Here is a 22774-nt window from a genome sequence, read left to right as displayed (position 1 = left end):
AAAATATTGTCATATTTCCTTATATTTTGTTATTAGTGATTATTAATGTTGTCATATTTCATTATTTTTAATTAAATTGTATTATTTTAATATAACCGGTTGGACCCCGAGTTGATCCTGGTTCGACCAACTTACCCTTGAACTACTACCTCAACCAGTTTAATGTCCAGTCCGGTTTTTTGTTCCTTAGATTTTACTTATGATGTGCTCCTTCATGCCTATTTGTGAGACAGAGAGAGAATATTTTTTTGGTCAAAATATAAAAGCTAGTTTAACATTTATTTTGGTTTTAAATATAAGATCTCAATCCACTTTGTCTCTAATATTTATCTGTTTTTTTAAAGGTAGTTCTTGTAATAATGATAGTTCTAACTAATATACTTGATTAACAAGAATATTTCAGGAAAGGCAACACCTATTTATTACAAATAACTAACTTAACTAACTTTCTTAATGTACTCAAATTAGTCAAGTAGCTCTTATATTAAGAACTAGAGGAAGTATTTCATTAAATTTTTAGTATGAATATACTATTTTGTTCTTTATTTATTATAGTGTAGAAAGTTATTTTTTCTAAAGGTGTATATATTAAATAGAGGTAAAATTGGAAAGCTTTTATATTTTAATGAAGAGTTAATATAATTTAAGGTTTTTTTTGTTTATGTGAAACGTATTGAAAATGCCTTATAAATAAGACCAGAAAAATATGAGATATGATTAATTATGCTAAAATTTATTAAAGAGTTTTCAATCAAAGTATCCTAATCTGATGTTGTTTCTGTTTTGTCGAAAACAAGGGATGTTCTATAACGGACATATAAAATATAAGCAAGCTTAAGCCAAACTGAACCGCGGCAATACTATTTACTTAAAAGTGTGAAAATATCTATAGACAACTTGGCGGAACTTGAACTTATTTGTTAATATCTTTCAATAGGAGTGATTAATTTCTCTCAAGTGATTGGTGTTCTCACCAAAGGACTTTGAAGAGAGAATTTTGATTGGCACTCCCTCCGTCCTTTTTTATAAGCAACAACTACAATTTCTTTTTTATTTCTAAATATGAGCAACATTTATAAGTTGTCTTAAATTTTTGTAACAAATTTTCTATTTTACCCACATTAATTACTTATTTTAATATTCAGTATATTTATTATCTCATTTTTCAAACCATTATCTTTCTTCATCACACATTCTCTCTCTTGTATAACTGTCTTTATTATAATAATTTTCTTATTCTCTTTCTTATACTCTCTTTCTTGAAAGGGTATTTTGGAGAAAAAAATTTAATTTTTACACATTTATTGTCTTTAACTAATTTTAATTAACTTTTTGATTTATTTAATGGAGTCTAAGATTGTTTCTAAAAAAAAACAGAGGGAGTATATAAACAAGTTGAATTTGAGTAACTTGAAGGAAAGTGTGCAAATATCATGTCTTTATTGCAAATATTTGTATAAATTTCGATGTAATTCATCATTCAAATACATGAATGAAATGCATTTTTTTCTCTTCCAAAAATACGACCAAAAATACAACATGGTATCGGAGTTAGGATTAGATATTCTAAGTGATTTGTGCCCTGATAGTGTCTAAAAAAAGTGTATTTCGTGCATCTAAACGATGAATTACATCAAAAAGTGTATTTCATGTATCTAAGAAAAGAGGGCAAAGGCTATTAAAGACCCTTAAATAAATGCTAATAAAGCAATGCAATTGAAAGAATATTTACAATAAAGACATGATATTCCCTCGTTATGGAATGCAAAACGTGTACATTTTCCAATTAAGTGTCAAGCGGAAGAAGAATACATTGGTTCAACCCCCTTTCAAGCATAAGGATTGCATTACCAGGATATCCATGTTTTGTTGTTTTTTAGTTTAATAATATTATATCTTGAGTCTTTAGTATAAAAGCTAGTTGATTAATTTAAACAGATTTATAAAATTAGTTAAATTAATTATTTGAAATAAATAGATACTCCGTCCAGTCCTTTTTATAAGAGCCTGATAACTAAATTACACGATTCAAAAAAAAAGTTAAAATTAATTAAATGTAATAAATATGTAAAAAATAAACTTTTCTTTCCAAGTATGCCATTATCTATAAGGAATTATGTAAGAGAAAATAGAGTAATAATGAGAAAAAGTATGAAAGAAGATGTGATACGCCAAATTGTCAACATTTTAATTAATACAACATATAAAATTAATTAGGGGCAAAAATGATAAAAACATATTAAATTTAGACAATCTCAGTTAGGCTCTTATAATAATAAAATAAAAAGACCAACCCAATTCAAATTTCGGGCTCTTATAAAAAGAACTAAAAGGAGTATTGTCTTTTTTTAAAATATCCTTGCTAATTAAGTATATTGGGTAAAATTACTATTATTACAAGAACTATCTTAAAAAAACAGATAAATATGAGAGACAAAACGGATTGAGACTAAAATAAAAATCAAATGAACTCTTATATTAAGAAGTGGAGGTAATAGGATTTAGCATCACAATGACGATTACTAAAAATATGGTAATACCCATTGATACCTTTCCTCTATGAATAATACCCGTTGCCACCACATTGCATGGCACAAAAAGTCTCATTTACCCTCAATCCTTTTTTCTTTTTTTTGGGTCATTTCCTTCCTCTCATCCTATTCCTCACTCCCGGTCCGCCCACATCGGCACCGCCTTCTTCCTCCCTCATTTAGTAACACCATCGAACCTCTGCAGACCAGATGTCGGCAAAGCCACGGTCTCCGACGCCAACACACAGCACCTCCTCCACCATGACCTCAACGCCATTGTCTTGTCTTGAACTGCTCCATCATGAAAGCACCTCCATCATTCTCCTTTTTCCACTGTCACTCGCACCTCCCGTCCTTCATTGTCGTTCCTTTCTGCTGCAACATTATGTTGTTAGACTGAATTTTTTTTAGATCTTCGTTTCCAAAATTTTTCAGATCTATTATTTTCAGTTGTCTTCTTCAGACCTGCAACTTGAGTGAAAGACTGCAAGCAAAACGACCGAAAAAAGAAGCAGGAATGCTTGGTCCCAAGACTCCGCTTTGAGCCATCCTTACTAGATGATGGATCACCAACTCTTTTTCCAGTCGTGCTTCACCCCCATTCTTGTTGCAATCATATTTCTCATCTTATAAATATCGATTTTTGCCTGATTTTGGTAGATTAATTGGTGGTGCGAAATGCGAATTTGCGGTTACGACCCCGGATTCATCGGCAACCAAGGAAGAAAAAATCGCACGGGACACAGAACTCGTTCGAGTAGCAGTTCAAGAGTCAGTGGTCAAATTGGAATTAACTCATGATCAAACCATTCATATCAAAATAATATAATTTAATTAAAAATAAAAAATATAATAATATTAATAATCACTAATAATAAAATACAAGAAAATACAGTAGTTTGAACTTTGATAGTGACAATAACAAAGTACAACAACATTAAAAATTTTGACTTTTGTTATTCTTCAATAATTAAAATTAACAATAATTGATACTAAAATTATCATTAAAATTTATTTAAATTTATAGTGATTGAGATATTAGGAGTTGAATGAAGAAAAATACAGCCAATAATAACATAATCATCCAAACCGATTCATTATTAGTTCACACCGATTTTCATTGGTTCACCTGATTTGACCAGGTTGATACTGATTCAATTTTTTATTAGTTCATTACTCAGACCATAGAAGACTACTGGCCGGTTCTATTTGGTTTTTTTTTCCCCACTGTTGGCAGCATGATGGAGGAGTAGAACGGGAAAAAAATTCATCCAGTGTCATTTTTGTCTTTTGACAGTTTATTTATGTTTAAATTAAGTAAAAATTAATTTTGTATCCCATCATTTTAAATTCGAGCCAAATAAAACACAGCAATCAAAATAACATGCGTTGTGTATTGCATTACATTTGCTTCCCAATCTATCTTATATGCCATTGAACCACACGGCCCTAGGTTTATTCTATTCACAAAATTAGACTGATTGCTTATGGTAAAATGACCCCCCAAAAAAAATCCTTTAAAATACTAAATGCTAAAATAGGAGTTTGAATTTCAAAATACCAAATCATATTTTTTGGGGTACTATTTTCAAAATTTTAAATTTTGTGAAATGATTATTTTTATTTAACTATTGATTACTCTAGTTTAACTTTTGACTTTTTTTTTATAAAGTTTTGATAATTATTCTTATTTAGTTATTGATTATTCGAATTTTATTATTGACTACTTTTGTTTCTAAAAATTCAACAATTATTTTTATTTAATTATTGACTACTCTAAATTTGATATTGACTATTTTGATTTTCACAGCTTCAATAATCACTTTTGTTTAGTTATTTACCATTCTAGTTTTACTATTGACTATCTTTACTCCTCAAAAATAGTAACCAAAGTAGCTCATTTAAAAACAAAAGTTGTTAATCTTAAAACCAGAATAGTCAATAACAAAATAAAAGTAATTCTCAGAGTTTTAGAGACCCATTGCCGGCAAGAAGGGTCACTGATGCCGGAGCTTGGCCTCTAGCCAAGGATCCCCAAGTGGTATTCTTAAAAAAAAAAACAGAGAGAGAGAAAAGAAAAAGGTGAGAGGCAGTGGCATCTTTTCACATTTCAAAATACCAAATTGGTACAGACCACTTTGGTATTTTAAAATTCAACCCCCTAATTTGGCATTTACTTGGTACTTTTAAAGATGTTTTTGGGTGTAATCTGTGTTGTTTTCCTTGTATCACCAAAAAAAAAAAAAAAAAGATGTTTTTGGGTCAATTGCCCATTGCTTACAATCGAACCGATAAACACTGTAGGAAAGGAAAGCAATCAGTTAACCAATATGGGAGAACAGCCACTCCGCACCAAATGGACAACTATAAAGAAATGGAGCAAACCATTAACAAGAATCTAAACTCATAACGCTCCAATCTCCACATACATATGTTCTCACAAAATATATACGATTAATAAAAATGTATTAAAATTAGAATTATAATTCATAATTCAAATTATTATCAAATTGAAAATTTTAGGTTATTACAATCATAATATTATGATCAAATAAAATATTAAAATAAATATACATGTACATGTCCTAGGGCAAAATATTATTATATATATGCAAACAAATTTTATAAAGAGAAAATTCCAATTAAATTCAATTGAAATATTGAAATTTGAATTTATGTGTATATTTTTAATTAAATAAAAAATCCCTTAAAAAATATTTAAATAACATAAATTCTTATTTAAATTGCTAATTTGTCAAACTTCTAACTAGGTCACATGACTTAAAGAGAAATTTTAAAATTTTATGAAATAACTCTAATGCCTGTCTCATTATAAACTAAGAGAGAAATCTAAATTAACATATTCAATTTCACATTTAACATGTTATATATCTAAATTAACAATTTTATATTTTCATAACACACTTATAATAAATTTTTAAATAAAATTTGATCATAATATAATCTTAAAAGTTAATAAGTTTAATCATGTAATTAACATGTTTCAATTCTAAATTAACGGTTTTATATTTCCAAAACACATTTATAATAAGTCTATAAATAAAACTTAGTCACAATACAACCTTAAAATTACTCCTCCAATCCTCAATATAGGACCCAATTGTTGAGTTAGTTTTGGTCTTAAATATAAGACCCCTTTATCATATTTATCAATTTTCTCTAAATTACCCTTATGGATGTTCCCTCAACCATAATCAACTAGAAGAGGAAAAGATGGTATTAAGAAAGATGATTATGGTATTTTAGGAAAAACATGTCACATTTCTTATAATTAACTAATTTATCTAACTTTCTTAATCTAATCAAATTAGTTAAATGGGTCTTATATTAAGGATCGGAGAAATAACATATTCCATTTTACAGTCAACACGTTTCATATATAAATCCACAACTTTATGCCTTCATAACATACTTGCAATAAAGCTTTGAAGAAAATTTGATCACAACACTACTTTAAAAATTAACATATTCTGTTTCATAGTTAACACATTTAATTTTAAAGTAACAATTTTTTATCTTTATAATACGCTTGTAATAAGTTTTTAAGTAAAATTTGATTACAATACAATCTTAAAAATTATTATTTTTTATTTCACAGCTAACACATTTCAATTCTAAAGGAAAACCTAAATAAGAGCACCCCATCACCCAAAAGCCATACTAAGGAAAATGAAGAACTAAGATAGCATGATGAAACTATTAGAATAAAGAGAGGAAGATTTAATATAAAAATTAACTCAACATTGCTTTCTTGATCCTTTTTCCGACTTTGCAATAGTAGATATTAAGTTTTTCTCGTTCAAAGCTCTTACACTACATGAAAATGATAAAAAATCCTCATCTCTCCAAGTTTTAAATGAAAAGGGCATGAGAGTTATTCCATAAAATTTTAAAATATCTCTTTAGGTCATGTGATTTGATCACAGGTTTAACAAATTCAGTTACCCAAATAAGAATTTAAATTATTTAAATATATTTTAAAGGAATTTTCCTTTAGATTAAAATACCTAATTATTAGTTAAGAATTTTTTAATGTTCTTAAAAGACTAAAATGCCCATAAAGAGAAGGCATCATGCCCTTTTTCCCCGGCAGCAACAATTCAATTCTTCAATTATTATAACCATAAGCATATTACACATTTTTATTTGAATTTAGAGACCCAAAGAATAAGGGTGTACATGGACCAAACTGAACCAGGTTTGTTATCAATCTGAAGTCTGGTCCAATAAAGACCTCGGGCTGAAAAAGACAGCCCGAGGTCTGGTCTAGTCCAGTATCAACCTGAGATCGGGTTGAATTGGACTTGGTCCTCTAAACTACCTGGACAGCCTAGGACCTAAATTTAATTTTTTCTAAAATTTTTTTTCTTCAATAGGAGGCAAGATTGTAATTTACTATATAAAATTTTGCACATATTTTAATCCAAAGTTCATCAAATTTGATCATTTCCTTTCAATTTCCCAATAATGTCATGTTTTATTAATTAATCCTCATTAATATAGATCTTGTATTGTAGAAAATTTGTACATATGCTTATTACTTAGGAAGTTAATAGATAAATCTTGATTATTTGAATAGACAAAAAACTTATATATAAAAATTAAATCAAATTAAAATTATATAAATAATAATTAAAAATAAAAAAACCAGGCTAGACTAGACTGGACCAACTGGTTTGAGGGGCCAGTCCCTAGTCCAGTCCAGCCCGATGAGACCAATCCTGTTCAGTCTGGTCCAGTCTTGTTTCAGGTCAATTTTTTTTTATCGGATTGGACCGGGTTTGCTCGGATTGAATTGGACCATTTCAGACCATCGAGTTTTTGCATAGCCCTACCAAAAAATAAATAACTTGCCCTCCCACAGCTTCATCATCGATTTCTACAAATTCAATAATTGATTTGGATGCTCTCATACACCAGCAAGTATTGTTGCCGAAAGCTTATAGCTTATCAATAGGAGTTGGGTCTAGAAGGAAGGGCTAATCTCTCACATTATGGTGAACCAAGTTTTGAATCCCCATTTGAAGGGGTGCCCACGTTTAGTGTTTGGTAGTACATCAAGCAAGATTGTCTCCAATAGAAGAATATATGTGTTTAACCCAGAAAAAGAACAAAAAAAAGCTCACCTTGCAATAAAAGGATATCTGTGCCGAACTAAAAAAACAAAAGGTCATATCTTATATGCATCCCACCATTTTTGGCCAACACTCGAAGACGCTATCAAAGGATAAATGTGAAATAAAATAATAACAACCTTTTATTGTTCAGATTTCAAGAAAAACGCAATGGTTAAAAAGAGTATGCAAATTGGACTTCGGATGATACTGAGATTGCCGCTAGGGCTCTTGCTTGTATTCAGTCCGTTTACCACGATAACAACTCAATATCAGATAGCCAAATCCTTGCTGGGCTCATGGACATTCCCACTCCTTCGGCCTCGAGCTCATATTCGGAGGCTCTTCTTCGTTCAATTACTTGGGCTGAGATTAAAGAAGCTGTCTTCAGTCTTCCTCAAAATAGTGCTCCAGGCCAAGATCGTTTCAATGCTCTTTATTTCACACCTATTTGGATATCATCAGTACTGATATTGTGGATTTTGTGGGTCACTCCTGGAACTCTTAAGACTTTCCTTTCTAAGCTTTAACAACTCAGATCATACTAATCCCAGAAACGGAGAAACCACAATCCTTTAAGGATTTTAGGCCTATAAGGCTTTGCGATGTAATTTACAAAATCTTCTCCAAAGTGCTCAGCAATAGGCTTAAAGGAACTTCGGAGAAACTTATAGCTGCTTTCCTTAAAGGCCGCCTCATTTCGGATAATATACTCCTAGCAGCTGAATTAATGTCTCATATCCATGGGTCTCGATCAGAAAGAAGAAAGATAGCAGCCATTAAGGTAGACTTTTCTAAAACTTTTGATAAACTGTCTTGGAATTTTGTTGAGGCTGTCATTAGGAAAATGAATTTTCCAGAAAAATTTATCAGGATTGTCATCAATTGTGTATCCACTATTTCTTATCAAGTTCAAATAAATGGAAAGCTCACCCCGGTTATTGTATCAGATAGAGGGATTAGACGAGGAGATCCCCTTTCTCCTTAAACCTATATTCTCTGTGCTAACATTCTCTTGTATGATCTCTAAGGTTCACAGCTTTGGACATTAGAGGAGAATCAAAATTTTTCAGCTAGCTCAACCAATTTCCCATCTTCTATATGTTGATGACTTTTTCTTAGAATGTAATTCCTTGAATTTTCGTTCTGTCAAAATCATGTTGAGTATGTTTGGACTTTGGTTTGGTAGGAATGCAACAAGGGTAAATCCTTTATTCTTTTTAGTCCTAATATCTCTCATGCAGATAAGATGAAGTTATCTAAATTCTTGGGCTTCCATTTTCACTCTCGGCTTGGCAAATATTTGGGTATATGGATAGATCCAGGAAGAAATAAATCTCCTATATATCAGTACGTGTTGAACTCGGTGGATAGGAGAATCAGTGCTTGGCAATCTGAACTTCTATCATAAGCATCTCGATTAACTTTGATTAAATCGGTATTGGATTTGATGAGCATACATATCCTTTCTTGCATCAAAATTCCTAATTCAATAGGTGACAAAATAGATGCATTATGTGCCAACTTTTTCTGGGGTTCTGTTGATACCAAGAAAAGGATGCATCTTTTGGCTAGGAATAAACTTTTCCGGCCAGTGGATAAGGGTGCTTTGGGATTAAAACGAGCTAAGATTGTGAATAGAGCCCTTCTTGTTAAGCAAATTTGGCTTCCCAAGATTCTTCTTTGCTGGCCACAACCTTAAAAGTCAAATACATTAATTTAGATAGTCAGTCAATTATTAAACTTCCATATAGCTCATCCTGAATGTGGAAGGGCATTGCAAAATATGCTGATATTATAGTTGGGAAATTGAAATGGAAAAGGCAATGGGGTGAGCATCCCAATTAACCACCACCTTTGGTGGCCTATGCAGTGTTGGCGGCAGTGCTTGCAAAATAAATAGTTAATCCGAGTCACCTCCTAAGGACGCTGTCCTTAAGAGCTATTCCGCAACCACCGGTAGATAAGGATGCGACACTCCCCAGGATTAAATGGATCCTTCTTGTATAACAGGGTGAGCAGAACAGCAGAAGATAGTAGTAAACTCAGCAGGTAAGAGAACACACAAGAGGGAGAAGAGAGGAGCTCGAAAACTCTAGAGCTGTCTTTTCTGAACCATAGACTAAAGCACTCTTTTATAGGCCTCCATAATCTGAACATTGCTTGCCTCTTAAAGATAATCAAATTTCAGTTTTGAACGTTGCACATTAAATGATTTAATTCCATGATCTCAACCGTTGGAGGCAAAAGAATAAAGCATTCCGTTTTGTACTTCATAATCATTGTTTAATATATTAGAAAATCTAAACGCACCAACACTTCAAACATTTCAGGCGTTACTCCATTTTGAAATTCATGGCCATCATTTAATACATTAAAACATGTTTAAAGCACCTGGATATCAAGCGTTTCAAGGCGTTAGATAATCATAGAAAATTTTCGTTGGATAATTTAAATGCTTCAATGCATTAAAGGATTTTAATGGGCCACTTTTAAATCTTTTAATGCATTGGAAATCCATTTAAAACTCTTCTACATTTGATTTTCCTATTCATAATAATAACAAGAAAATCTGTCCATGATTAATGCTCAATTTATTTTTATCTTCCCACATTCCCAATTAATATAGGATCCTTTCTTTGACACACCCAAAAAAATTACAACAATCCCCCACATGTGTCAAAGAAAATACCATTAGCTGAGTTACACACATGAGTACACCCATAGTATCTGGTGGTCCTTTGAACTTAAAACCAGACCTAGACCAATAATACTTAGTACACAGAGGTACTGGTGGTCCTTATGAACCTAAAACCAACATCTCTTGGTGTGCACTAGAGGTACTAATGGTTAGACTGTACCCCCACATTTCTGCTGTTAACAGCGTTTTTGCACGTTAAAACAACCATGTGCATGCCTGGTGCATAACGAATGCTCTAGAGATTTTGCCACAATCTCATAGGAGCGGCCCCACTCCACATTCGTAGATGTGATTTCATTAAGTGTACCTGCAATAAGTACACTGTCCCATAAGGCTATAAAATCATTAAGAGCTTCCGCTCAGCCTCACCAAAATGCATTCTAGCACTTTCTCACACACCATAGGAAGAGACTGCTAGTTTATTTAGTGCTAGCAGAACTAATAAACGACTTGTTCTTACCCATTGAACATTCTTCATGGGATCACCAATCACAAAGGTTGGGTTGCCATCGCTGTTAATTTCGAATTGGCTTCAGTCCCATTCCCCTTGATGTTTCATAAATTTGTTTCCTCCCTAGAGGTTTTGTTAACGGATCTGCTAGGTTCACTTCTGACCTCACATAATCGATTGAAATTACTCCATCTTTTAGCAATTGCCTTATAATATTATGTCTCAATCGAATATGTCTACTTTTACCATTAGAGGTTTTATTTTTAGTCGTAGCTATCGCAGATTGGCTATCACAGTGTAAAGACATTGATGGTGTTGGTTTTTCACCCAATGAAATATTCACTAAGAAATTTTTCAATCGCTCAGCCTCAGAACCAGCTAACTCCATTGCAATAAACTCAGAATCCCTCAAGGATTTGGTTAGTATAGTTTGTTTGGCTGACTTCCATGTTACTGCACCACCACCAAGAGTGAAAATATAGCCACTAGTGGATTTTGTCTCATCTGAGTCTGAAACCCAGCTAGCATCACTGTATCCTTCTAATACAGCGGGAAATTCACTATATAGTATACCATAGTTCATGGTAACCCTCAAGTAATGCAATACCCTCAGCAAAGCCTCCCAATACTTACTGCTTGGGCAGTTAGTGTATCTGCTCAAACTACACACAGCATAAGCTATGCCTGGCTTGGTATAATTCATTAAATGCAACAGACTCCCAATAATCTGTGCATATCTAGACTGAGCAACTGGATCTCCTTCATGTTTTGTTAAATGCATATTGGAATCATAAGGAGTGCTAACAGGAGAAACATCATAATGTTCGAACTTTCTCAAGATTTTCTCAACATAGTGTTCTTGAGAAAGTAGGATACCACGTTCATTCCTTATGATTTTTACGCCCAATATGACCTTTGCTCACCCAGATCTTTCATGTCAAAATTTGAAGCAAGAAAACATTTTGTCTCACACACAATATTCATGCTAGTACTGAAAATAAGCATGTCATCCACATATAAGCAAATAATCATACAATCACCATTTACAAAACTTGGTCTAGCTTTTTATGCCATTGTTTAGGCGCTTGTTTCAAACCATATAAAGACTTAACAAGTTTGCAAACTTTGTTTTCTTATCCAGGAACTATACACCCCTCAGGTTGGGTCATATAAATTTTTTCTTCTAAATCACCATTTAAAAAGGCTGTTTTAATATCCATTTGGTGACTAAAAAGCTTGTGAATCGAAGCTAAAGCAATCAGGATTCTAATAGAAGAAATCCTAGTCACAGGAGAAAATGTGTCAAAATAATCAATATTTTCTTTTTGAGTAAAACCTTTGACTACCAATTTAACCTTATATTTATCAATTGACCCGTCTGGAAAATATTTTTTTCTAAAAACCCATTTGCATCCAATAGGTTTTCTCCTGGAGGCAAGTCAACCAAAACCCATTTTTTATTTTGATTTAAAGAATTTATTTCAGCTTTAATAGCTTCTTTTCAAAACTAAGAATCTGGAGAAAAAATAGCTTCATGAAAATTTTTCAGATCACCTTATACTAAATAAGTATAAAAATCATCTCCAAAAGATGTTTCTTTTCTTTGTCTTTTACTTCTCCTTAAATTCTCACTCAAACTATCATTTGAAGTTTTTTCCAAAGAAGAGTTTTCAACTCTTTTAGGGACACGCTCAACTTTCAAAGGAAATATATGTTCAAAAAATTCTGCATCTTTTGTTTCAACAATCGTATTAGGATCCAAAATATCACTTTTCAAAACTAGAAAACGATAAGCAGCATTTTTTTTAGTATAACCAATAAACATGCAATCAGAAGTTTTAGAACCAATCTTTCTCTTTTTAGAATCAGGTAATAAAACTTTTGCAAGACACCCCCACACTTTTAAATATTTGAGGTTAGGCACAAATCCTTTCCATAATTCATAAGGTGTCTTTTTAGTTTTTCTATGGGGTATTCTATTTTGTAAAAAAACAAGCAGACAATAAAGCTTCACCCTACAAGTTATCAGGTGCAGCAAAACTCACAAGCAGAGCATTCATCATTTCTTTTAAAGTTCTAGTTTTCCTTTCTGCTATGCCATTAGATTCAAGTGAATAAGGAGGAGTTACTTCGTGGACTATACCCTCTTTTACACAAAATTCATTTAATAATAAATATTCTCCTCCTCTGTCTGACCTAACTCGTTTAATCTTTTTATTAAGTTGATTTTCTACTTCTGCTTTATACAAAAGAAACATTTCAAAAGCTTCATCTTTATTTCTCAATAAATATACTTTAGTATATCTTGAAAAATCATCAATAAAAGTGATATAATATCTTTTGCCTCCTCTAGTTTGAACTTGTTTTAAATCCCCTAAGTCAGTATGAATTAAAAATAACAATTCAGTTTTTCTCTGAGTAGAAAAATGTGGCTTCTTAGTTAATTTAGTTTCTACACAAACTTCACATTTGTTAAAATCATTACTTTTAATTTCATGAATTAACCCAAGATTTTGCAATCTCTTTATAAATGATTTATGAGCATGTCCTAATCTAGCATACCATATGTCAAAAGAATCAATCAAGTAAGCAGAAGAAGATGCATTTTCATTAATTTCAACAACACTTAAAACAAACAGACCCTGATTACAATATCCCTTCCCAATGAGAACATTGTTCTTAGTCATGCAACCTTGTCAGACTCAAACGACACTCTAACCCCAGCTTTCCCGAGCAGTGCCACAGAGACTAAGTTTGCCCTAACATCAGGGACATACAGAACGTCATTCAGTGCCAAGGTCTTTCCTGATGTGAGTTTCAGTACCACTTTTCCTTTTCCCTGAACCTTAGTAGTTTGAGAGTTGGCAAAGTAGATGTGGTCTTCCCCTTCTTCAAAGGAGGTAAACATCTCTCTGTTTGCACAAATGTGCTTAGTGGCTCCTGAATCCACTACCCATTTCTTCACATCAGTCACAACGAGGGCTTGAGACACCACTGCAGCTATGACTTTATCATCACTGCCATCATCTCCTTCAACCAAATTTACATTTGGCTTAGGAGGTTATCACCCTTTTGAGTAGCCCTTTTCCTGCATTGCACCGCATAGTGCCCTGGCTTTCCACAAACAAAACAATTGCCTTTCTTTTTGAATTTGGGGTTAGAGTCCTTGGATTTGTAATCAGATTTCTTATTTTTATTATTTTTGTTTTTAGAATCATACCTCTTGGAGCGCGGTTTCAATTCCATCAGGTTTGCCTTGGCAGCTATTTCCTTTCCTTTCGCAGCTTGTATAGCCTTTCTGTTTGTGTCTTCAATTATTATGTGGGTAATTAGAACTGACAGGGACAACTACTTTTATTTGTGCTTTAATTGTTGTTTGTAATCACTCCATGTCTTCGGTAGCTTTTCGATCAGTATGCTAGCTACGAACTCATCTGGTAAGTTGATCTTCTCAGCACGAAGCTCCTCCAGTAATTTGTGGTACTCGTTGATTTGAAGCTTGATATCTTTCTCTTCAGTCATCTCCCATTTGTAGAAATTCCCCACTACAAATTTCTGCTTCCCAGCATCCTCAGCAGTGTACTTGAGGATAAGAGATTCCCGTATTTTGTGTGCTTCCTTATAGATACAGTGCACATCGAACAGATCGTTAGATAAAGTACTGATAAAAGTGTGTCTGCAAACCTTATTAGCATGTGTCCAGATATCTTTCTGGGCCTGATCAGCATCCGAGGTTGGTTCGGAATGAGTAAGAGTAGCAGCTACTCCATGCATGTCAAGGACAGAGTAAACTCGCTCCTACCACCGCTTGAAATTCGTTCCATCAAATGTCTCTATTTTTGAAGTGTCAGGAAACGGCCTAGGAATAGGAACTGTTGTTGGAACAACAGTGATTGAGGCAGCATCATGGTCATTCTGAGCAGCAGTGTTGCGGGGTAGTTCCATGATGTGAATAGCTCTTAAGATTGTTGGCGGCAGCACCTGCAAAATAAATAGTTAATCCGAATCACGTCCTAAGGACGCTATCCTTAAGAGCTATTCCGCAACCACCGATAGATAAGGATGCGGCACTCCCCAGGATTAAACAGACCCTTCCTGTATAACAGGGTGAGCAGAACAGCAAAAGATAGTAGTAAACTCAGCAGGTAAGAGAACACACAAGAGGGGGAAGAGAGGAGCTCGAAAACTCTAGAGCTGTGTTTTCTGAACCTTAGACTAAAGCACCCTTTTATAGGCCTCCATGATCTGAACATTGCTGCCTCTTAAAGATAATCAAATTTCAGTTTTGAACGTTGCACATTAAATGATTTAATTCCATGATCTCAACCGTTGGAGGCAAAAGAATAAATATTTTATAATCATTGTTTAATATATTAGAAAATCTAAACGCACCAGCACTTCAAACATTTCAGGCGTTACTCCATTTTGAAATTCATGGCCATCATTCAATACATTAAAACATGTTTAAAGCACCTGGATATCAAGCGTTTCAAGGCATTGGATAATCATAGAAAATTTCCGTTGAATAATTTAAATGCCTCAATGCATTAAAGGATTTTAATGGACCACTTTTAAATCTTTTAATGCATTGGAAATCCATTTAAAACTCTGCTACATTTGATTTTCCTATTCATAATAATAATAAGAAAATCTGTCCATGATTAATGCTTAATTTATTTTTATCTTCCCACATTCCTAATTAATGTAGGATCATTTCTTTGACACACCCAAAAAAATTACAACATGCAGTAGGATCTGATGCGACATTTTAAAATTAACGTTGTATCAGATATGTTATTGCATGCTGCTTCTTTGTGGAATCTAGTTTCATGGAACTCCTCCCTCATTTACGGGATTTATTCAACGGATACAGCTCGTTCTATCGTTGCTCAGCCTATTTTCCTCCAAAATCTTCCTGATCAAATTATCTGGTTTGACAATAATAAGGGTATCTACCAAGTTCGAGATGGAACTTATTTACTTTGGCACGATGATTCTCACAATCTGGCTCCAACTCCTGATGATTGCTGGCTACTACTTTGGAAGTTGAAAATTCCTCTCAAACAATTGCTATTCATTTAGAAATTACTGCATAAGGCCTTGTCCTCACCTTCTGTTGATATTCTAAGGCAGCACCATCTTGACATTTTCGGTCTTTGTCTATTTGGCTCTGAAGAAGAAGAGAATCTCTTACATCTTTTTCTTAATTGCCCTTTTACTCTGACTCTTTGCTTTGGAAGTTTATCTATCAGAATTTCTTTCAATTCTTTTGAGCAATTTGCTTCTTGGCTAAAAATTACCTTGGTACAATTGTGTCGGGATCAATTGCAGGATGTTGCTTACCAAATTATATGTTTGCTCAATATTATCTGGAAGACTCGAAATGGTATTCTTCACCAAGGCAAAATGGTCTCACTCTTCTTAGTGCTCATGATTTCAAACAAATTTGTTCCCTTTCGAGGTTAGCTTTTCTGAATTACCTCATCACTCCTAATCATCCTCAAAATAAAATTCAAATTCTTGAAGATATTCACTTGCATCGTAATGTTTGGAACGTTATTCTCTTCAAATACAGAAGACTCCAACATCATTTTTTGCCATGGAATGATTTATCATCAGGCTCCATGTTTGAAAGAATTTATTTGGAGAAGCGCTACGTTAACAGGCCCAGTTTTTCATTCCAAATGTCTTAGAGCCTCACTATACTAGGTAATCTCTTCTAGTCTATTGGACGAAACTACCAAAATTTCATTATCTATGCGCTGTGTGTAGAAACAATTCATTGAACTCTCAAGGACAACTCTTTTTTCTTCTTCTATTACCTAGTAGGAGATTCTTACGCTTCTCTGTAATTTCAGTTCTTATGATGTTAATGTCATTTCTAAATATTCGTTTTTTAGGCTTAATCCTTGTAATCTAGGATATCTTATTTACTATACTTTGTCAGCTGTTATTATTAATTTTATCATTTTGTCGTGTTCCCCAAAAAAAAAAAAAAGGGGCAATGGTTCCGCAAGATGCAGTTTCCTCCTACTCTATTAAGCATGTGATGTGTGTTATGATTGCAGAAAAGAAAACTTGTTCACAAATTTGGAATATACTTTCTTGATTTGTTCTTTTCTAATAGACACAATCATGAACGACTCTACACAGCAATAAACAACTCTACATAGCAATAAACAACTTTCTCAATCTAACCATCCGTGAAAGACTCAGATGATTATGGTTTGGCCCCAGAAGAGAGTATGAAAAACAATTTGCAGAGAACGATTTCCGGATTTTCTTAGGTAACATCGATGAAGGGGTAGCCATCGCTGACGCTAGAGGAAGTCCCCGTTGAGAGAGAAGGACGTGGGAGAAAGCGGGATTCTGAATAAGAAGGAAAGGGGCTAGTAAACATTAGGGGCAAATTGGTCATTTATCAATATTCAGAAATTTCTAATCAAGTCTCTTAACCTGATTAGCAATATATTAAAAGATGTCAATTTGAATCTAGCTTTTAGTATGTCGGTCAGATTTAACTGAAATTTTCCCCTCTTTTTTGCCAACTAGATTTTCCTCTTTATAAACTAGATAAACTTATAGTATATTATATATGTGTGTGTAATGTTATAAATATAAATCAATCCCGCCTTGTATAAGGTATCCATCAACTAGAAAATATTCTTAGTCCTTTTTATAAGGTATTTGCTTAGTTTTAGGGAGCATTAATATTTTTTCTATGTGCGCTTATATTTAACAAGGGTAGTAGGAGAGAATAAAAGTTAATATAATGTTAGAGTTTAGTTTACTTAATAAGAATAATATTAGAAATCACTTGAATTTTTAGTGTAGTTAATAAGAATAATATTAGAATTTACTTGAATTTTATGACAAAAAATGATGCTTTGAACTATTTTTATTGGTATATGTGAATTAATTAAAAATTACTTGTAATAGGCTACAGAAAGAGCAGTGATTATAGTCGTAGTCACAAGGCGGCACTGACTTTGGTTACATGCAATCTTTTTCTCGGAAATTCCTCAATGCGGAAACTTCCTCACGCATCCTTCAGTCTTCCTTCTACGCAAGTAAGTATAAACGAATAGACGGCTGAGGTTGAGTGTTTGACCCATTGCTAAAAGTTAGCGTTGACTCAGTCTTCTAATATTGCTACTATGAATAGTAGTGTGTGACTAAATTTGAGTCTCTGTTCCATCACACGATATATACACACATATATTCTAAGTATGAATTCATCAATCATCCCCATTTTCCAGTCTCCTAGAAACACCAACTATCTTGTTTTCTCATCCCTATAATCTTGTTCGAGCGTTGAATCCCTTTAGCAAGCATGAGAAGATCTCTAAGTGATGGCCTTGAGGTGATTTTAATTTGCTTTGTACTGTTTTTTGAAGCTTCACAACTCTGTTTGTGTCAGAATCTGACTGATGAAGGCTGCATAGAAGAAGAGAGGCAGGCTCTTTTGAAGTTCAGAGACAGCTTTGAGAATTGCTCAAGGCATGTCCTGGCTTGGGAGGGCAAACAATGCTGCAGATGGAAAGGAGTCAAATGTGATGGCATCACTGGACATGTGGTCAAGATTGATCTCAGCCCAAAAGTCTATTCAGTGTATGAGCTCAGAAATCTTCCAAACTGCACAGTTTATGGTTCATTCATTATTAACTACTCGTTGTCAAGTAAAGCAATGATCTCATCCTTGCTAGACTTGAAACATTTGAACTACTTGGATTTAAGCTTCATTGATTTTCAATATAGTCCAATCCCATTGTTCCTTGGGTCCATGAAACAATTGCAGTACCTTAACCTTTCCAATTGTAACTTTATTGGGAGGGTACCTCATCATCTAGGAAACCTTACAAACCTGCAGATTCTTGATGTCAGCTCAGGCGATCATTTTTTCATTGTTAATGGCACATGTTTTGAATGTCCATTTGTTGATGACTTCGCTTGGGTCTCTCGGCTTTCTTCTCTACAATTCATTGACATGAGTGGAGTTTACATCATGGACGGCATCAATTCCATGATGCAGGTAATTTCCAATCTCCCCTTGTTAGACGCACACTTTATGCACTGTGGAATTGACAGCTTGAGTTTTTCTCATGGTTCTATGAATTTCTCCACACCTCCTTCCAAGGTTCAAGTCTTGAATCTTCGGGGAAATAAACTTTCTGGGAGTGTGTCAAAGGCTTTGCAAAACTTGTCTTCCCTTGAATTCCTTGACGTTTCTGACAACATGATTGACGCTATTCCATTTTGGCTAGGAGAGTTCAGGTTTCTAAGCAGCATGAATCTAGCCCGGAATATACTTTCTGGTTTATTCCCCACTGCAGTTCAGAACATGTCTTCCCTTAGATTCCTTGACCTTTCTGACAACATGATTGACTCTATTCCGTTATGGCTAGGAGAGTTCAGGTTTCTAACTAGTATGAATCTAGGCCGGAATAGACTTTCTGGTTTATTCCCCATGGTAATTCAGAACATGTCTTCCCTTAGATTCCTTGACCTTTCAGACAATAGTCTAACTTCTGCAGTTCCACTGTGGTTGATCAAGAGAATTCATCATGTCAATCTTACCCACAATAAATTCTCTAATCTCCAAAGTTCTCATTATTCCGTGAAAGATTGTGATTTGACATCACTATACTTGCCAGATGACAAATTTCAAGGAGAAACAGTTGAAAGCTTCAAAAATATAGATATATGCAGTAAAAGTGATTTGCAAGTACTAGACTTGAGTCACAATGAGTTGAAAGATGGTATAGAAAGCTTGTGCCAACTTGAGAATTTGATTTACCTGAGCCTATCTTCAAATTTGATCTCCGGTCCCATCCCATTGTCCTTTGGAAATTTGTCAAAATTAAGAGTACTGATTCTTGAAAATAATCAATTCAATGGAACAATACCATCATCCTTGGGGACACTGTCTTATTTGACGGTATTTAATATTTCAGGCAATTGCTTGAATGGTTTCAAACCTGATAGTTTCTGGAAGCTTATGAGCTTGAAAACTTTGGATCTTTCAAATAACTCCATGGAAGGCACACTCACGGAAATTCACCTTCGCAACTTGTCCAGTCTCCTAGATTTAAGGATTGGAATGAACAAGTTATCTGTAAAGCTTGCACCCAATTGGCTACCTCCATTTCAATTGGCAAATCTTCAATTGCGATCTTGCAAAATTGAGGCACCGTTTCCTCAATGGCTTCGAACCCAAAGGAAGTTAGTCAATTTAGACTTGTCTGATACTGGCATTTGGGGACCCTTGCCAGAATGGTTTCAACAAAAGGATCTCAGAGTGTTTGATCTCTCCAAGAACAAAATTAGCGGACCACTTCCAAGGAATCTCCATGACAAGATACCAAATTTGAGAAGTTTGGTTTTTGGTCATAACCTGCTGAACGGTTCCATTCCAAAATCTGTGTGTAAATTGGAGGGCCTTTACGAATTAGATCTTTCAAACAATAAATTATCTGGAAGGATTCCAAACTGTTTGGGTGATATTAATTGGGTTTCACTAATAGATCTATCATCGAATGACTTAGAAGGCACCATTCCTGAATCATTTTGTGGTTTTGATTCCCATTTAGGATCTCTCAGCTTGACCAACAATAGGCTCTATGGAGAGATTCCATTCAACTTTAGTTCTTGTAACTACTTGGGGATTTTGGATCTCGGCAATAATCAACTATCTGGTGTTATATCTTCAACTATGGGAGATGATCTACATTTGTTGAAAATTCTTAGGCTTCGACAGAACAAGTTAAGGGGTAGCATCCCTTCCAGCCTATGTCGACTCTCATTCTTGCAAAGCTTGGACCTCGCAGGTAACAACTTAACAGGAACAATTCCTGGTTGCATTGGAAATCTTAAAGCAATGATTCAAGAGCAGTCATTAGACCTGGGATCAATCGAAGTTGAGGCTCCCGCACCTGCAGATGGTCCTTTTTTTGCGATAGTATTACCTCCTGAAATTGATCATTGGGATAAAGAACATGTCAAGCAAGTCATGAAGGGAAGAGAATTTGATTTCACCAGAAATCTGAAGTTTGTAGTCAATTTGGACTTATCAAATAATTCACTGATTGGCTTCATACCTAAAGCTCTAACTTCTCTCACTAAATTGGTTAGTTTGAATTTATCGCACAATTGTTTGACAGGAGGAATCCCTAACAAAATAGGGAAACTGAACCTGCTAGAATCATTGGATGTCTCATGGAACCAACTCGCAGGCCCACTTCCAAGTAGCATGTCTTCTTTGACTTTCTTGAGCCACCTAAATGTGTCATACAACAACTTTTCAGGGCCTATTCCAGAGGGAAACCAGTTCTCCACTCTTGAGGATTCATCCATTTATGTTGGAAACCAATATCTCTGTGGAAAACCTGTGCTTAAAAAATGTTCCGGCAATAACACAAATGAAGCTCCCAGAAGTGTCCATTTTGAAGACAAGAATGAGAGAGAAAAGATTCTGTTTTACTTTGTTGTAGCCCTTGGTTTCATGACAGGGTTCTGGGGAATTATTGCACTCCTTGTGTTCAACAAGAGTTTAAGGTATGTTTGCTTTAGATATATGGAGAAAATAGCAGATGAATTATATGTAGCAGTAGCAATAAGGGCAGCAAGGCTCAAGAGAATGGGATTGACACTTTGGTGATGAGAGATTTTTTGCTTAGTGTTATGTTTTTGAGTTGTTGTATTCCTGTTAGGTATGGGATGTTTCTCTCCCAACCTCTTTGTATATTGTCAAGTTTCCTCCGTTATTTTGGAAATGAATTTTGTAAGCAAGGGATTGAGTAAAATTTGTCAGCTGTTATGGCGCTTTCTCTTGTCTATTTGTTTCCTATTTGGTAGTAATGTGATACACTGATATGGCTTATATTGTCTTAGCATATTATGTGTATTCAAGATTTCTTACAAATTCTTGTACGCATGTTCTATTGGCTGTGTGACAGGAGTTTGGACTTATTTCTGGTGAAAGTTAATCGCTATTATAATTTAATTTGAACCTCATGGAGGTGTATAAATATCTATAAAATACCCTTGCTAATCCTAGGTATTAAATAAAAATACCATTTGATAAAACTTTTAATATATGCAATTACTACAAGGATTACATTGAAAAGAAAAAAAAGGTAAATATAAGAAACAAAATGGATTGAGATCTTATATCTAGAACCAAATTAAATATCAAATTAGCTCTTATATTAAGAATTAAAATTTGTGTGTATGTTTGTGTATATTTATATGATCTATTTTGCAAATGATTTGTGTGGATTTTGATGTTGTCCCTTTTAAATTGTTGCAATATGTTTTTGTGCAAATTGGAAGGGAGAACAGGCGAGCTCATAGAGTGACTTTTATTTGTGTTGTTATTTTTTTAGTTGGCCAATTAAAAATTAGGGAGAATTATAATCAAATCCCATAGAAGAGAAATAATTACCAAAAGGTCCTAATAACAACCTCAACAGCTTATAATGACAAGTCCTATAATGAGAATGACAACCTCTGAGACTTATTTTTTAATTTTTTTCCTTGCCTGGGACCTCCATATAATTCTTCCTAAAAATTATTTGATTTTTCTCGACTGGCACTTCTCGCTAGTGCTCAAATCTATCATGGAGTTATAGATAACGCTAAAGTTAAATAGAACCATCTTTTTATATGATGATTGTTAAAAGATTTAACATCTTTTTAATTACTTCTCTAATTAGTCTTTTGCTTTTTGTTTATGCTTGTTTTATTTTTATTTTTATTTTTCAATGGAGCAATGCCTCTTTTTATGTAAATTGGTTTTGGAGCTAATGCAACCAGAAGGAACTATGCTGGAGAAGGAACAAGTGGCCAGTACCTTCAACTGCACCATGAAAGGTGCAAAGCATAAATCTATTATTCATTTAGCTTCAACCCTTTAAGGGAATTTAATTTTTTGTAAATAGCAAGAGTTGTCAGATTT

At 33.9% G+C, this 22774-nt stretch overlaps 2 protein-coding genes across 2 annotated transcripts; one reads left to right on the top strand and one right to left on the bottom strand.

Annotated features, from left to right (window-relative positions):
• The first annotated feature begins 8415 nt into the window (after nt 1-8415).
• On the top strand, nt 8416-21475 carry LOC114713059 (receptor-like protein EIX1). The gene is made up of 3 exons (XM_028897637.1): nt 8416-8450; nt 17758-17888; nt 18239-21475. The coding sequence occupies exons 2-3, from the start codon at nt 17844-17846 to the stop codon at nt 21473-21475; spliced, it is 3282 nt and encodes a 1093-aa protein (XP_028753470.1). The 5' UTR covers nt 8416-8450; nt 17758-17843.
• On the bottom strand, nt 13502-14592 carry LOC114713060 (uncharacterized). The gene is made up of 3 exons (XM_028897638.1): nt 14205-14592; nt 13956-14126; nt 13502-13848 (listed from the first exon to the last, which is right to left on the bottom strand). Exons 1-3 carry the CDS (start codon nt 14590-14592, stop codon nt 13502-13504), a joined length of 906 nt encoding a protein of 301 aa, XP_028753471.1.
• Nucleotides 21476-22774: the final 1299 nt, after the last annotated feature.

This window comes from Neltuma alba, unplaced genomic scaffold, assembly GCF_004799145.2.
Source record: "Neltuma alba isolate B1F8T4 unplaced genomic scaffold, ASM479914v2 tig00011414_pilon, whole genome shotgun sequence".
Lineage (NCBI taxonomy): Eukaryota > Viridiplantae > Streptophyta > Magnoliopsida > Fabales > Fabaceae > Neltuma > Neltuma alba.
The sequence above is the reverse complement of the archived record's forward strand: the minus strand, read 5'-3'. Positions and strand labels throughout refer to the sequence as shown.

Excerpts from the sequence above, each read along its gene's own strand:
- LOC114713060 (XM_028897638.1), bottom strand. The coding sequence starts at position 14,592 with ATGCATGGAGTAGCTGCTACTCTTACTCATTCCGAACCAACCTCGGAT. Across the intron at positions 14,127-14,204 it reads AAAGCTACCGAAGACATGGA|ACACAAACAGAAAGGCTATA; the intron begins GTGATTACAAAC and ends TAATAATTGAAG. Across the intron at positions 13,849-13,955 it reads CCCCAAATTCAAAAAGAAAG|GAGATGATGGCAGTGATGAT; the intron begins GCAATTGTTTTG and ends ATTTGGTTGAAG.
- LOC114713059 (XM_028897637.1), top strand. The coding sequence starts at position 17,844 with ATGCGGAAACTTCCTCACGCATCCTTCAGTCTTCCTTCTACGCAA. Across the intron at positions 17,889-18,238 it reads TCAGTCTTCCTTCTACGCAA|AATCTGACTGATGAAGGCTG; the intron begins GTAAGTATAAAC and ends TGTTTGTGTCAG.